This window comes from Grampus griseus (assembly GCF_964374135.1).
Source record: "Grampus griseus genome assembly, chromosome: 13".
Taxonomy (NCBI): Eukaryota; Metazoa; Chordata; class Mammalia; order Artiodactyla; family Delphinidae; genus Grampus; species Grampus griseus.
Window position 1 is genome coordinate 79822262 of NC_139007.1, and position 14942 is coordinate 79837203.

At 44.9% G+C, this 14942-nt stretch overlaps 1 protein-coding gene across 2 annotated transcripts in view; it reads left to right on the forward strand.

The window, feature by feature from the left end:
- The window catches only part of TULP4 (TUB like protein 4), a 224321-nt gene that overhangs the window by 172177 nt on the left and 37202 nt on the right, over positions 1–14942 (forward strand). For both annotated transcript variants that reach the window (XM_082669193.1, XM_082669194.1), the window contains exons 5-6: positions 11227–11407; positions 13791–13925. In XM_082669193.1, coding sequence (XP_082525319.1) covers positions 11227–11407; positions 13791–13925 — 316 coding nt within the window. The remainder of the gene's footprint in view (positions 1–11226; positions 11408–13790; positions 13926–14942) is intronic.

The following is a 14942-nucleotide window of genomic DNA, read 5'->3' on the forward strand; positions in this document are numbered from 1 at the left end:
GAGGATAGAAACAAAACTGGGTAAAAAGAATTTTTTTTTTTTTACTTTAATGAACTTAATTTTTTTCTTAATTTTTTTTTAACATAGCAGTGTCTACATGTCAATCCCAAACTCCCAATCTTTCCCTCCCCCCCCACACACCCTTCAGCGCTGGTAACCATAAGTTCCTTATCTAAGTCTGTGAGTCTGTTTCTGTTTTGTAAATAAGTTCATTTGTATCTTTTTTTTTTTTTCAGTCTTGGCTATTGCAAACAGTGCTGCAGTGAACATTGAGGTGCATGTATCTTTTCAAACCATGTTTTTCTCCAGAGAATATGACCAGGAGTGGGATTGCTGGATCATATGGTAGCTCTATTTTTAGTTTTTTAAGGAACCTCCATACTGTTCTCCATAGGGGCTGTACCAATTTACATTCCCACCAACAGTGTAGGGGGGTTCCCTTTTCTCCACACCCTCTCCAGCATTTATTTTTTGTAGATTTTTTGATGATGGCCATTCTTACTGGTGTAAGAATTGTAGTTCTGATTTGCATTTCTCTAATGATTAGCGATGCTGAGCATCTTTTCATGTGCCTCTTGGCCATCTGTATGTCTTCTTTGAAGAAATGTCTATTTAGGTCTTCTGCCCATTTTTTGACTGGGTTGTTTGTTTCTTGGATATTGAGCTGCATGTGCTGTTTGTAAATTTTGGAGACTAATCCCTTGTTGGTAGCATCATTTGCGAATATTTTCTCCCATTCTGTGGGTTGTCTTTTCGTTTTGTTTGTGGTTTCCTTTGCTGCGCAAAAGTTTCTGAGTTTATTTTTTATTTTATTTGTTTATTTTTGTTTTTATTCCATCACTCTGGGAGATGAATCGAAAAAGATATTTCTGTGATTATTCTCCTTATGTCAAGGAGGGTTCTGCCTATGTGTTCCTCTAAGAGTTTTATAGTATCTGGCCACCATCACCCTGGTACCAAAGCCGGACAAAGACACTATAAGAAAAGAAAATTACAGATAAATATCCCTGATGAACATAGATGCAAAAATTCTCCACAGAATATTAGCAAACTGAATTAAACAGCACATTAAAATAATCTTACACAACAGTCAAGTGGGATTTACCCCTGGGATGCAAGGATGTTCAACATTATAAGTCAATTAATGTGATACACCACATTAACAGAATATAGGATAAGAACCGTGTTCTCAATAGATGCAGAAAAAGAGCATTTGACAAAATCCAGCACCATTTCAGGATAAGAAAACTCTAAACGAGGAATAGAAGGAAATTAATTCCACATAACGAAGACCATACATGAAAATTCCACAGCTAACGTCATACACAGTGGTGAAAAACTGAAAGCTTTTGCTCTGCGATCAGGAACAAGAGGACACCTGCTCTCTTTACTTTTATTTGACAAAATACTAGAAGTCTTAGGGCAGTTAGGCAAGAAAAACAAAGAAAAGACATTCAAATAGAAATCATGACATAGTTTTATATGTAGAAAACCCTAAAGACTACACATATACAAAAAAACTGTTAGAATAAATGAATTCAGTAAAATTGCAGGATCCAAAAATCAGTGTACAGAAATCAGTTGCATTTTTATATACTAGCAATGAACTCTCTGAAAAGGAAATGAAGAAAACAATCCCATTTACAATTGCATCCAACGGAATAAAATACTTAGGAATAAACTAGATTAAGGAGGTGAAAGACTCGTACACTGAAAACTATCAAACATTGAGGAAAGAAATTAAAGAAGACACCAATAAATGGAAAGACATCCCGTGTTCATGGACGGGAAGACTTATTATGGTTAAACTGTCCATACTGCTCAAATCTATTTACAGATTCAGTGCAATCCTTATCAAAATCCCAATGGCATTTTATACAGAGATAGGGAGAAAATTCTAAAATTCAGATGAAGCCACAAAGGTCCTAGACTAACCAAAACAATGTTGTGAAAAAGAACAAAGCTGAAGGAGTCACACTTCCTGATTTCAAAGTACGCTACAGTGCTGTACCAAATATAACGCTGCGGTACTGGCATAAACACCAATGGCACAGAGACCAGTGGGACAGAAATTTAACCCATAGGTAGTCAACTGATCTTCAGCAAGGGTGCCAAGAATATACAATGAAGAAAGGGTAGTCTCTTCAATACATGGTTCGAGGAAACTGGATATCCACATGCAAAAGGATAAAAGTGGACCCTTATACCATATACAAAAATCAACTAAAAAATGGATTAAAGATTTAAACACAAGATCTGACACCGTAAAACTCCTAGAAGAAAACATAGGGGACACTTCATGACATTGGTCTTGGCAATGATTTCTTGGATATGACACCAAAAGCATAGGCCGCAAAAGCAAAATTAGCGAAGTAGGGCTATATCAAACTAGGAAGTTTCTGCACAGCATAGAAAACAGTTAACAGAGTGAAAAGGCGACCTGTGGAATGGGAGAAAATATTTGCAAACCACATATGTGATAAGTAGTTAGTATCCAAAATATATAAAGAACTCCTTCCACTCAACAGCAAAAAAAATTAAAAATAATGAAAAATTAATAAAGTATAGAAAAACAAAAAGAAAAGCCAGAATAAAAAATGAGCAGAGGACTTGAATAGACATCTCTCCAAAGAATCCTTACATTGACCAACAAGTATATGAAAGATGCTCAACATGACTAATCATCAGGAAATACAAATCAAAACCACTGTCCGATACACCTTATACCTGTCAGGATGGCTGTTACTTAAAAAAAGAAAAAAAAGTACTGGCAAGGATGTGGAGGAACTGGAACCCTTGTACACTGTAGTGAGAATGTAAAACGTTGCAGATACGGAAGTTCCTCAAAAAATTAAAAATAGAACTACCATATGACCCAGCAATCCCGCTTGTGGCTGTGTATTCAAAAGAATTGAAAACAGCGTCTTGAGGTATTTGCACAGCCATGTTCATTGCAGCATTATTCACCATAGCCAAGATGTGGAAACAACCTAAATGTCCATCAGTGAATGAAAAGATAAAGAAAATGTCATATATTCTTACAATGAAATATACACATACTGTGAAATACTGTCTTAAAAAGGAAGGCTAGGGGCTTCCCTGGTGGCGCAGTGGTTGAGAGTCCACCTGCCGATGCAGGGGACGTGGGTTCGTGCCCCGGTCCGGGAAGATCCCACATGCCGCGGAGCGGCTGGGCCCGTGAGCCATGGCCGCTGAGCCTGCGCGTCCGGAGCCTGTGCTCCGCAACGGGAGAGGCCACAACAGTGAGAGGCCCGCGTACCGCCAAAAAAAAAAAAAAAAGGAAGGCTAAATAATATAATAAAAAACCTTGAGGACATTATGCGAAGTGAAATGATCCAGTCACTAAGGTCCAAATACTTCATGATCTCATATATATGAGGTATCTAAAATAATCAAACACATAGAAGCAGAGAGTAAAATTGTGGTTGCCCAGGGCTGGAGGGAGGGGAGAACAGGGAATTGAAGTTCAGTTGCTATAAAGTTTCAGTTATGCGAGATTAACAAGTTCTAGAGATCTTTTGCACAGCGTTTTGCCTATAGTGAACGATATTGTACACTTAAAACTGTGTTGTACACTTAAAAATTTATGAGTGTAGATCTCGTATTCTTACCACAATTTTTTTAAAAAGATATGTATTTTTTTTAATTGGTAGTCTAAATTATTTTAAAGTCAATTTCTTGTCAGTTTAGTGTTATATTTTCTTCATATGCTTATATTAATACCGCAGCATGGCAGTGGCCTTGTGACGCAGAGCCCTTGCAGGAATGGCGGTCTTTGTCCGGATGGCTGCACTACAGGATTGAGCTTCCCAGGGTTCCCTTTGGCATTCCTAAACCTCGAATGCCTTGCTGCTCTGACAGCCCTACCATTGGCATTGAATACATCCTGGTGTCATTTTAGAGGGAGGTGATGTGTGTCTCTAAGAGTGACAGACACTCTCCTGACTAAATTCTAGGCAGGCCCCGCTCTTCTTGACTGGGCCTCAGCCTTGGCCTGTCAAACTAGATTCGCATCACAAATGTTTCATTCTCTCTCTCTCTCTCTGTCTTGAACAAACACTAGCATAGTTTCTGTCCACGCAAGGCTGTGTAGCTAAAGATGACAACCCCAGCCTTCCGATGTTCTTGCCTGGGAAAGCTCGAGGCTGCCGGAAGAATTACAGCATCTGAAACTAGGGCCCCTGTCTCCCAGTCTCTGGACCTTAACTAGCAAAACCCAGATGGCCTAATGACACTGACAGTCCCCACCTCCCACTTTTGGCAAAATTTCCACTTCCCTGGCTCTGCCCTAGCCCCCGCCTCCCTCGCTGCTCTCTCATTCTCCCTTTAAAATGCACAGTCATGTCTGCACTAGTGGAAGCTGGGTTCACCTCCTCCTTATTGCAGTAGTGATTACTGGGTAAAAATCTGTCCTTACCTCCTTGACTAGTGTCCGGCTTCACTGATCTTTGACACCAGTCACAGGTGCTGTTGGGTCTGCCCTCATCACCGTGTACCCTGACAGCTACCATTGAGTCAGAAGACCGTCACTGTCCTCAGACCAGGAAATCGTTTCCTCTGAGCCCTTTTGTTGAAGTTTATTAGTAGCCACAGGAGGAAATTACTGTTTCTGTATACTGAGAAACATATTTAGATATGTTTCAAAGATTTGGAGCATTTTGAAACAGGAAAGGATTTGAGAGCTCATCTAATATACCTTTTTTAGATGACAGAAGAGAACAAATACTCAGGAAGGTAAATGATCAATTCGAAGTTACATAAGTATTTAGGAGTCAAAATAGAACCAGACCCCTAGCCAGCCAACTCCCAGTTCTGAGTTCTTCGCAAAGAAAAGGATGTTTCCCCAGAAGATTTAAGACTGTCTTTACCAAACAGGTTAAGCAGACTTCAGCGTCACCTAGCACCTCTTTCCCAATCCAAGGACCACGTGGTAAGTGGCCTGGGTGTTTTCACCCCGCTCCAGAGATCTGATATGGAGCTGTGCTCCTGAAACTTTTCTCTCTACCTCATTCCCTGTGTAGTAAATATAAATATATTTTAATAGTATATTCACATGGTATATAATTCTAAATGTTCAAAAGGATATATGATGAAAAGTTCCATTTTCCCCACTATCCTCAAGCCACCCACTTCTGTTCCCCAGAGGGAATTGGTGTTTCCAGTTACCTGTGTATCCTTCTGGAGGTATCCTGTTTTTAAATTAGTCCTCTAGTCATTCTGTTCCCCACCCCACCCCCAGAAATCATGTGTAGGTGTCTTAAAAGGGTGAACAAACTTTAAAATGGAGCCTGAAAGATTTGGGGAAGAACGTTCTAGCAATGGGAATTATCTAACATTAAATTCAGTACCTGAGGCAGATAGAATATCTCCTTCTCTGAAAATCTTTGAACTTAGCAGTCTCTCATCTTTATGGGTTAGTTTATAAGCAGTTATTCTGCAGTGAGGAGATGAAATGACTTCAAAATTACATGTTTGGACCAAAGATACAAATTTTTATTCTATATTTTGGGTGAGATTTCTTTCCCATATTTATCAGAATAAGTCTTAAAATGTCCATTTTAGAAATGCATGTTATAGTCAATTGTGAAATTATATTTCATCTTTTTTTTTGAACCAGGAAATACTGTGTTAATCAACTGAGCAATTCTGTCCTTTACAACTGTCTGATTTCAATGACTATTTCCTTAGTTGCAAAATACTCAAATCTGGCCTTGAAGCACATTGACAAGCTAGTGTTCTGAAACCCAACAGGGAGGTCTTTTCAAAACAAAAGTTTTACTGTGGTGGCATCTCAGGACAGAAGGTTCCTTCTAAAGAGCAAAGGGACGTCACGGCCTGTCCCTTCACTCCTCCCTCCACGGTAGTGCATTTAGACATTTGCCACCAACGGAGCTGAAGTTACTGCAGGCGTATCTCAGGGATGTGTGGGCTTGGTTCCAGACCACTGCAGTAAAGTGAGTCACACAAATTTTTAGGTTTCCCAGTGCATATAAAAGTTATGTTTACACTATACCGTGGTCTGTTAAGTGTGCAACAGCGTTATGTCTAAAAGAACAATGAACATACCCTAATTTTAAAAAGACTTTTAAAAAAAAATTAATTTTTATTTTTGGCTGGGTTGGGTCTTCGTTTCTGTGCGAGGGCTTTCTCTAGTTGCGGCGAGCGGGGGCCACTCTTCATTGAGGTGCGCGGGCCTCTCACTGTCGTGGCCTCTCATTGCGGAGCACAGGCTCCAGATGCGCAGTCTCAGTAGTTGTGGCTCACAGGCCCAGTTGCTCCGCGGCATGTGAGATCTTCCCAGACCAGGGCTCGAACCCGTGTCCCCTGCATTGGCAGGCAGATTCTCAACCACTGCACCACCAGGGAAGCCCTAAAAAAGACTTTATTGCTAAAAAATGCTAACCATCATCTGAGTGAGTCGTAACCTTTTGGCTGGTGGAGGGCCTTGTCTCCGTGTTGGTGGCTGCTGGCTGGTCAGGCTGGTGGCTGCTAAGGCTGGGGTGCCTGTGGTAGTTCTTAAAGTGAGACAGCAGTGACGTCTGCCCCATCAGTTGACTCTTCCTTTCATGAACCATGTCTCTGTAGCATGCAGTGCTGTTTGATAGCATTCTATGCACAGTAGAACTTCTTTCAAAATCAGAGTCAGTTCTCTCAAACCCTGCTTTATCAACTAAGTTTATGTCATATTCTAGATCCTTTGTTGCCATTTAAATAATCAGTTAAGTTCGCCATGTTATATGGACATGGTTTGTGATGCCCCAAAATAATTACAATAGTAACCTCAAAGGTCACTGATCACAGATCACTCTAAAAAATATAATAATGAAAAAGTTTGAAATGTTGTGAGAATTACCAAAATATGACACAGATACACAGAGTGAGCGAATCCTGCTGGGAAACTGGCACTTGCTTGGCACAGGGTGTCCACAGACCTTTAATTTATAAAAAAAAAAAACTATCTGCAAAGTATAATAAAATAAGGCCTACCTGTAGTAGGAATTTGTAATCACTTTGTTATCCTCTCCCCCAGCTTTAAATCACAAAAGCAAATAAATGGGGCAAAGTCAATTCCTTTTGTAGCTGGTTCCAATGCTACTGGTTAAAGTCTACTACAAAAAAGGTGAACAGTTACAGAAGCACATATTTTTATAGTTGAAATCTCCTAATATGGTCTTTATTTGAGAATTTAGATGCGTACCAGTCTCCAAAGGAAAAATCACTGGTGATATATGTCATCACTGGTTCCAAAACATAAATCTTTTGAATGATTTGCTGTCTTCTTCCTACCTCCTTTGGTCTGTGGCTTGGTTCGATTTTAATTGCTGGTGATAATTGTGTTACATTTTAAAATAATTACATCTAAAACTAGTTTAGAATGGAGTACATTTAAATGGAGAGATTATATGTGGATACCACAATTTTTTAAACATTGCATTGATACTGAACACTGCCCTGCAATAGTGTCCCCCGTCCCTGAGGGACCGCCGTTGAACTGGTGTGGCCTGAGGCCTAGCAGGTTTCTACCACCTTCTTTGGTTCTTAGTGCACCCGTTACAGCGGGAGCATTGTCCCTGCCCCTCTGTGAAGCCTGCAGTCCAGTAGAGAAAACAGCAGGAAAAATATGAGACAGAAATTTATGTCATCCATAACTGAAAGTGTTTTGGAGGCCAATTTTATGGGAGGATTTGAGCACTGGTTTAGTTTAAAGAAGAGAGGAAAGAAGTTGTTGCTTCATTTGTAGGAAAATTTGGGCAAAGGCAAAGCTTTGGGCAGAAATTTGCTTGCTAATAGTCACTGGGCATCCGCTCATGCCAGGCAGCATGGGAGAACCTGGGGGTGCAGACCTGCCCTCAAGAACCTCGTGGTTTAATGGGAAAGACAGACATGCAAAAACAGTGTTGTGGGAGCCATGGTTAGAGTGAGGTTAATTCTGTGTAGGGGGCCCCAAAAGCCTCGTCTGAGCACCTGTAACGTATCAGACACCGTACTGGACACTGGAGATAAAGCCACAGTCTTTGCTGGCAGAGGACCTGCTGTGTGTGGGGGTCAGGGGATGGGTGAGGTTATGAATCTCATCTGGGACATGTTGATTCTGAAGGGCCTGGCCTTCGACACATCCAGGGGTAGGTGGCTGGCAGGCAGTTGGACCTGTGAGTCTGGAGCTTAGGGGAATGGCCTGGGCAGGAAGCCAGCCCTGAATGGGGTCCTTGGGGCTGTGGATGTGACTCTGACCTCCTAGAAAGGGAAGGAGGTCTGGGGCCAAGCCTAAAAGAGGAGACAGAGCCTGGGAAAAAGGAGCCGGCACCATTCTGTCCAGAGCACCAGAATTAAGGAGTGGAAGCTGCAGGGACGGATGCATTTGCCAGTGTGTGTATTTATTATTATTAGACTTTTCTGTCTTGTTCTCTTGAAGTCCTTGGCTCGTAGAAGCTTTATCTCATTGGAAATGATTAGGCATGAAAAGAACTTGTAATAGAGGAGATTTTTGAAAATCTGATTTTATGTCATATCAGTGTTCTTCAGTTATCTGACACACTTGTTCCAAAACAGAGTAACTTCCTCCATCACTGCTTGACAACCCGACTGCTAGGGTTGCCTTTTTCCTTCTCTCTGATCCTAACAGTGCATCATCTCTCCAGAGAGATGTAGTCGGAGGCGATTAATGACGGGGGATTTGGCAGCTGGGTTTTTTGTCCTCTTTTGCTTTACTGTGATGTTGAACATTGAAAACTCATTAAGCCACCAGGCCTTTATTCAGGAATTAGATGGTGTCTGTTCTTCTCCAAAATGGAAAAATGTGAGTGTTACTCAAAAGATGCTTCATTTCCTCCTTCCCTTCACAAACCCTGCCATGTGTCATCGGATATGACAGGCCCTGAGGAGATTGCAGCGATCAGAGCAGACATAGTCCATGTCCTCAGAAGCTTGCAGTCTAGCATGGGAGTCAGACAAATCAAATAATCCCACAGTCAGTTATGAGAATAGTGGTGATTGTGCCAGTGGAGACTGTGGGAGACATAACAGGAGGGGTCTGGGAACTTGTTTGGGGTTGATACGTTTTAATCCTGGGTACTTGAGAAGAATGACTGTTTGCCCTTGCCTGCTAATGAGCTACGTTTAGGAGAAACAAAGTCACAGGTGATGAAATAACGCCTTCACGTACACCATGGTACAGGGCTGCCCTTCAGACATGCTTGAACAAATGGGTGAGGATGTGGAAAGGGGAGAAGAAACGCCTGCTTCCTGGGATGTTGCCTTACAGTGGGGTTCCCACACGTCTTTTTCTTCTGAAATATGTAAACTGTACATTTCAGTTGAAGTTACAGGAGGTCACGCTCCATATTTATCTTCTCTGCAAACTGCTCAGGAAGCATATTCAGTGTCTGCCTCTGCCAGGGCTTCAGTGGCTCTGACCCACCGCTCCAGTGTCTGCCTCTCTCTGCCCGTGTCACATGAGGTCTTTGTGGACATGCTGGTGGATACTGTTTATTTTCTCTGTTGGCAGCCAAGAATTCAGCTTTTTCTAAAATGATTTTTACTGTGTTCCTATTACGTCTTATCTGTTTTTTCCTTTAAGCAGCGTTCGATGATGATTCATCACTGGCCTTGGGGGAAAACTGTTTTAGCTTCTTTTTTTTTTAAGTTTACAATCATTAAAAATGTAGATCATGTTTAAAGGTTTTTTTTTTTTTTTTTGCGGTACGCGGGCCTCTCACTTTTGTGGCCTCTTCCGTTGCGGAGCACAGGCTCCGGACGCGCAGGCTCAGCGGCCATGGCTCACGGGCCCAGCCACTCCGCGGCATGTGGGATCTTCCCGGACCGGGGCACGAACCCACGTCCCCTGCATCGGCAGGCGGACTCTCAACCACTGCGCCACCAGGGATGCCCTAAAGGAATATTTGATGGACAATTGGTTTATCTAAAACAGCTCTAAATTCTGTGAGCATATTACTGCTGAAATGAAATACATCTTCCCTTGCAATTAATCTCTCGTAATCATCAGGATAATTGCCTATTGATTGTCACTGACTTTAATTCACTCACGTAACCATAAATACTTATTGAGTGCCTACTGTACCCAAAGCTCTGTTAGGTGCCAGGGGTACAGCTGTGGACGGTCTTGGCCCTCAAGGAGCTCAGTGTCAAAATCTAAAAAGCAAAAAGTAGTATGGACCTAAAAGTCTTAAATAACTTTCCCTTTGTGTAGATCCTGGTATGGTTCTCCCAATGAGTTGTCGGTGGATAGACAGATGTCATTAGACACAAAAGATACAAAGATTTCAATGCCGGCAGACGCAGAAACCGCAGAGCCTAGCGCACAAAGCAGGAGATAACACTGTGTACTCCTCAGGGAGGTCCTGCTTCCCAGGCCCCAAGGGTCCCCTCAGGGTCTTCCAGTGGGATGATGTCCGTGGGGGGGGCTTTGAGCAGCCACGAGCAGCTCCTCTGCCGCTCCGATGGAGGGCCTCCGCCGCCGCCCAGTCTCCCTCTGCATGCTTGTGCTTAAGCCCTGGCCGTGTGTCTGCCTGCGGGCCGGTGACTGGGGGGGGCCCTCGGAGCGGCCCTCAGCACACAAGGCGTCAGGCCTGTCTCAGCTCCGTGCCGGCAGCGCTGGCGCTTGCCTCCCAGGATTGTTTTGACAGTTAGTGAGGTAAACTGGTTAGAATAGTGCTTAGCCCAAAGTAAGCACTTAATGAATGTATTAATATCATGAATTCATTATAACATTATTACTTAAATACATCAACACCATTATTAGTCTCAGTGAAATAGAACATGAGACAAACATGCTTACATACACTTAAAGTTTTTCTTTAAGAGATTTTTAACAATGAACCTCTGCTGCTGCTTTTTTTTTTTAAGAAAAATAAGAGAATATTATCCTCTTCTTAGCCCTCCTCCTTCAACCAAAAAAGCAAAACAAAGAAAAACAACCCACAGAAGGTGAAACAGTGATTTTGCTGGTGTTTGAAAAGTCCACATAACATAATGAATATATTTATTATAGCATTAGTCACTAACAGAGGACTAAAATTCTTCCAGTAATAGCCAGCTAAGTTTCCGCCACTTCCTGCTTTGTGTATTTCCTCAGTTGCTTACCTGGTCTCTTTCTTTAGTCCTGGTGGACGAGTCAAGGTGGTGAGGTTTGCCAGAAACCACAGACCTTTCTCCCCGTCCATCACGAGTCCTGGTCCTTGGTTGCAGGTGCTGTTTGGCACGGCTGACGGGCAGGTGATCGTCATGGACTGCCATGGCAGGATGCTGGCCCACGTCCTCCTGCATGAGTCAGACGGCATCCTCAGCATGTCTTGGAACTACCCCGCCTTCCTAGTGGAGGACAGCAGCGAGAGTGACACCGACTCCGATGACTACTCCCCGCCCCAAGGTAGCTCGCGGGCTCCGTGGGGACAAGAGTGTGGAAGGAGAACGAACCCATCCGCAGGGGAAGGGACAGGCCCGCCGTGCGCACGGCTCCCTAGCCTACTGGGCAGGGTTCTCAACGGAAGTGCAAGGCGGAACTGGCCCAGTCTCTGTTCTTGGTTGGACCGTCTTCTCTCTGCCATCCCTTTTTGCAGAATCACTGGTCAGGTTGATGAAGCTCCATTGGCTTAGGTTTTCCTAGATATAAAGCAAGACTTATGGCCGTTTCCATGTCCCTGGGGTGTCGTGGGACTTCGCTGCTTAGTGAGAGTAGAGAGAGCTGAAGATGAGAAATGCTGTGCCATTATTCTTATACCCTAATCTGTGGTGTTTCAAATCCCTAACGTTATTAAAGCCCGTAGCTTTAGTTGTGTGGGGAAAGGATTAGCTCTGCCCGTAGTGAAGGCCGGTACACTGGGCTGGTATCCATGCCCCGTCTTTTTTATTTCAGGCAGAAGGTCTGGGCTTCCTCAGTTTAGGTGAACCTGCCGCCCTCACCCCCCGCCCCCAAGCCTCACAGTGACGTTAGATTAGAGTAGATGACGTCGGAGTTTTTTAACATTTGGATCAGTAATGAAAGATTGTTTCAGACCCTTGGTGGGGATAATTTCAGGTTCCAGCTTCCTTCACCCCTTGCAGTGTGTGTCTTAGCCCCCAAAGCAGAAGCCTTTGGTGTCGACGCTGGCCATCACCAATGTCAGCCCTCAGCACTGGCCCACTCAGGGCTCTGGCTCTTCCCCAGTGTCCCATCCCCTGCTCCAACCTCTTTTTTTAAAAGGAGAATATGTTACGAGTAGTGGAAGGAAAAGACTTCCCGTGGTCACCTGCTGCGGGACTTCCGGGCAGCTGTGCTCACACTGCTGGCTGAGTGCCCTTAATGGGCTAAAGGCATACGCTGGACAGTGTCTACCCTTCCCTGTGACTGTGGGCATGTTCAGCCTGTGAAGGGCTGGTCCAGGGAGAGTATTTTTAACTTTCTCCCCCATCAGCATCTGCCCTCACTGGTACTTGAAGTCTTCTCTTGTCCCAGACGTGATAAAGTGTCATGCTTGTCCCAGACGTGATAAAGTGTCATGCTTCCCAGAGACGTACACATATACATCGCCATTCGTGCAGTTAGGGAGAAGGCAGTGTTCAGACGGGTAATGAAAGATTGTTTCAGACCCTGTGAAAAAAGTGTAGATTGGCGGTAGTGTTTCAGGATTGGTGGGTGTCGGGAGGGAGAGCGTTCTTCGCTCCTGGAAATCCATCACCTCGTGGGGCCCCAGCCTTGAGCGAAGTGCTGATCCATCCTCCACCTCGTGGCGATGAAGCCAGTGTCTTTCAGCCTTGGACTCGGCATCCTTTTAAAACAGAACTTTGCTAGATTGAATGCATATTTGCTTATCCACATTTATTAGGGGAAGAAACAAGATCCAGAGACCAAGTTGCTAGAGCAAGTCCAGAGTAAGTCTCGGAGCAGGACGCAGTTCCTGGCTGCTACGCTAACCTGTTGCCCTCTTCAGAAGCAGAGGCCAGTTTGGAGGATGACTGGGATTTACCATTCAGATAGAGCAGGGTGTTTCTTGGTGGCCTAGGGAATTTGAGCACAGAGGTAGGTACCTGCAGCATCTTAAAAGTGAAGCAAAGGAGAGTCATAACTGGGGATCCTCCGCAGGCGGGGCTGAGCATGGTGAGCGAGCAGAGATCAGGCTGGCCCGCCCTGGGTGGGAGAGTACAGAGCGTCGTCCCTCACGGCTCCTGCCTTAATGCACAGTCTCCTCGCACGCACGAAGCAGGGTTCCCTTCTGCTGGCCGTGCGCTGGGTGTGAGCCACATCCGACCTTGGCCTTCTCTCCAGGTGTGGGGTCTCTTCTGGGAAAAGCAGAGAGCTCACGGTGGCTGCTCACTGCCTATAACGTTCAGTGAAAGTGTGTTCAGTGTTGAAAGGCAGCTTTTCTCTGTACATTGGACCAGGATTAAGAAAATGTTTTCATCCCTCTTCGCACCATCCTTATACGTTATGTGACATTAAAATAATTGGCGTTTGCACATCATCAGAACCATGTAAACCCTTGACCACAGGGGTTAATAAACTCTGCACGCACGCTCTCAGCACGGCGTACAGAGCCCAGGGAGCCCTTGCTCGGTGCCCTCGGGGCTTCGGCCCCCAGCGCCTCTCATTCCAGGGGGCTCCGTGTAGTTCCTGAGTGCTGTGCAGCATTGCCTTACTTGGTAATGTCCCAGCCCAGAGTCTGGTCTGCACTGTTGGGCAGTTTCAAGGCCCTCCGCAGGATTGCAGCACGCGGGCCTGGATTCCGGTCACATGCTTGTTGCCTCGTTTTCACTCGGCGCTTCTGTCCCCGCAGATGGTCCGGCGGCGTATCCCATCCCAGTACAGAGCATCAAGCCGCTGCTCACCGTCAGCTTCACCTCAGGAGACATCAGCTTGATGAACAACTATGACGACTTGTCTCCTACTGTCATCCAGTCGGGGCTGAAAGGTACGGATCAGCCCGAGCGGCCGGCCTTCCGAGCTGGGCGTCACAGCCAGGCCTGTTGACCCCCGGCCTCTGCAGTGGCCTCTTCCAGGCTTAATGGAGTCTGTTCACTCCTCTGCTTAGCCGACAAGTCGATTCCTATCTAGTCTCACCTTGAGGAGGGATTCCTGACAGTCCCCTTCATCTTCACCTGCCCTTCTCCCCCCACGGCAGGAGCGATCCTCTCGGGTGTGGGCCGCTTGCCTGCAGCCAGCACTGCAGGTGTTGGGCGGCAGCACCTGCCGTGCCTGCGGCAGCAGGTGACACACAGGACAGCCGAGGCCTCGGTGTGAAGGTCAGCAGTCAGGGGCTGATGCCTTCCTGAGGGACGTTAATGAAATGCTGTCTCAAGGCAAGACAGGCACCCGTAAGCATTCGCAGTGTTCTGAATTTTGCAATTCAGGAATACCGTCGAGGTTGTGCCTCTGAGGAGTTCTTTGGAAAAACAGTTCTGTCTCTTCAGGGTTGAATGGTGCAGTGTAGAAATTCCAGGGCTACTTCTGGTCCTCGAGGTTAAGGGACCTGCTATAATCTGAATGGGAGCCATTGCGGGGCCCGGCGGTGGGGAGGCAAACCGGAACCTTCAGTTCAGCTGCTGTCCTTCGAGACTGGCCATCAGACCAGAGTCCTGGCCATGTTGCTTCTTGTCTGAATTGTTCAGGAATGCCAGGGATATGGAGAATCAAGTCCACATACTTAACTGTTGATTGGTGGGAATGCATCGTACCTGCCTGCACACCCCACAAGCACTTAATTCTGTTTCAGAACTATTGGATATTCTTGGAAACAAGTTAAACTCCCTCTTTTAAGTGTCCCATTTGCTGTTTCAAAACTATAATTGTAAGGAATTATTTAGCCTATAAATTCCGGAGGGACATGTAGACGTCCTTCTTTATTATCACAAATGGACCCGTTAGGAGCTGAGTAAGTTTCTTTTTACGATGATGATGAACTTAAATTCCTTGGACTTTTCTGTAAATT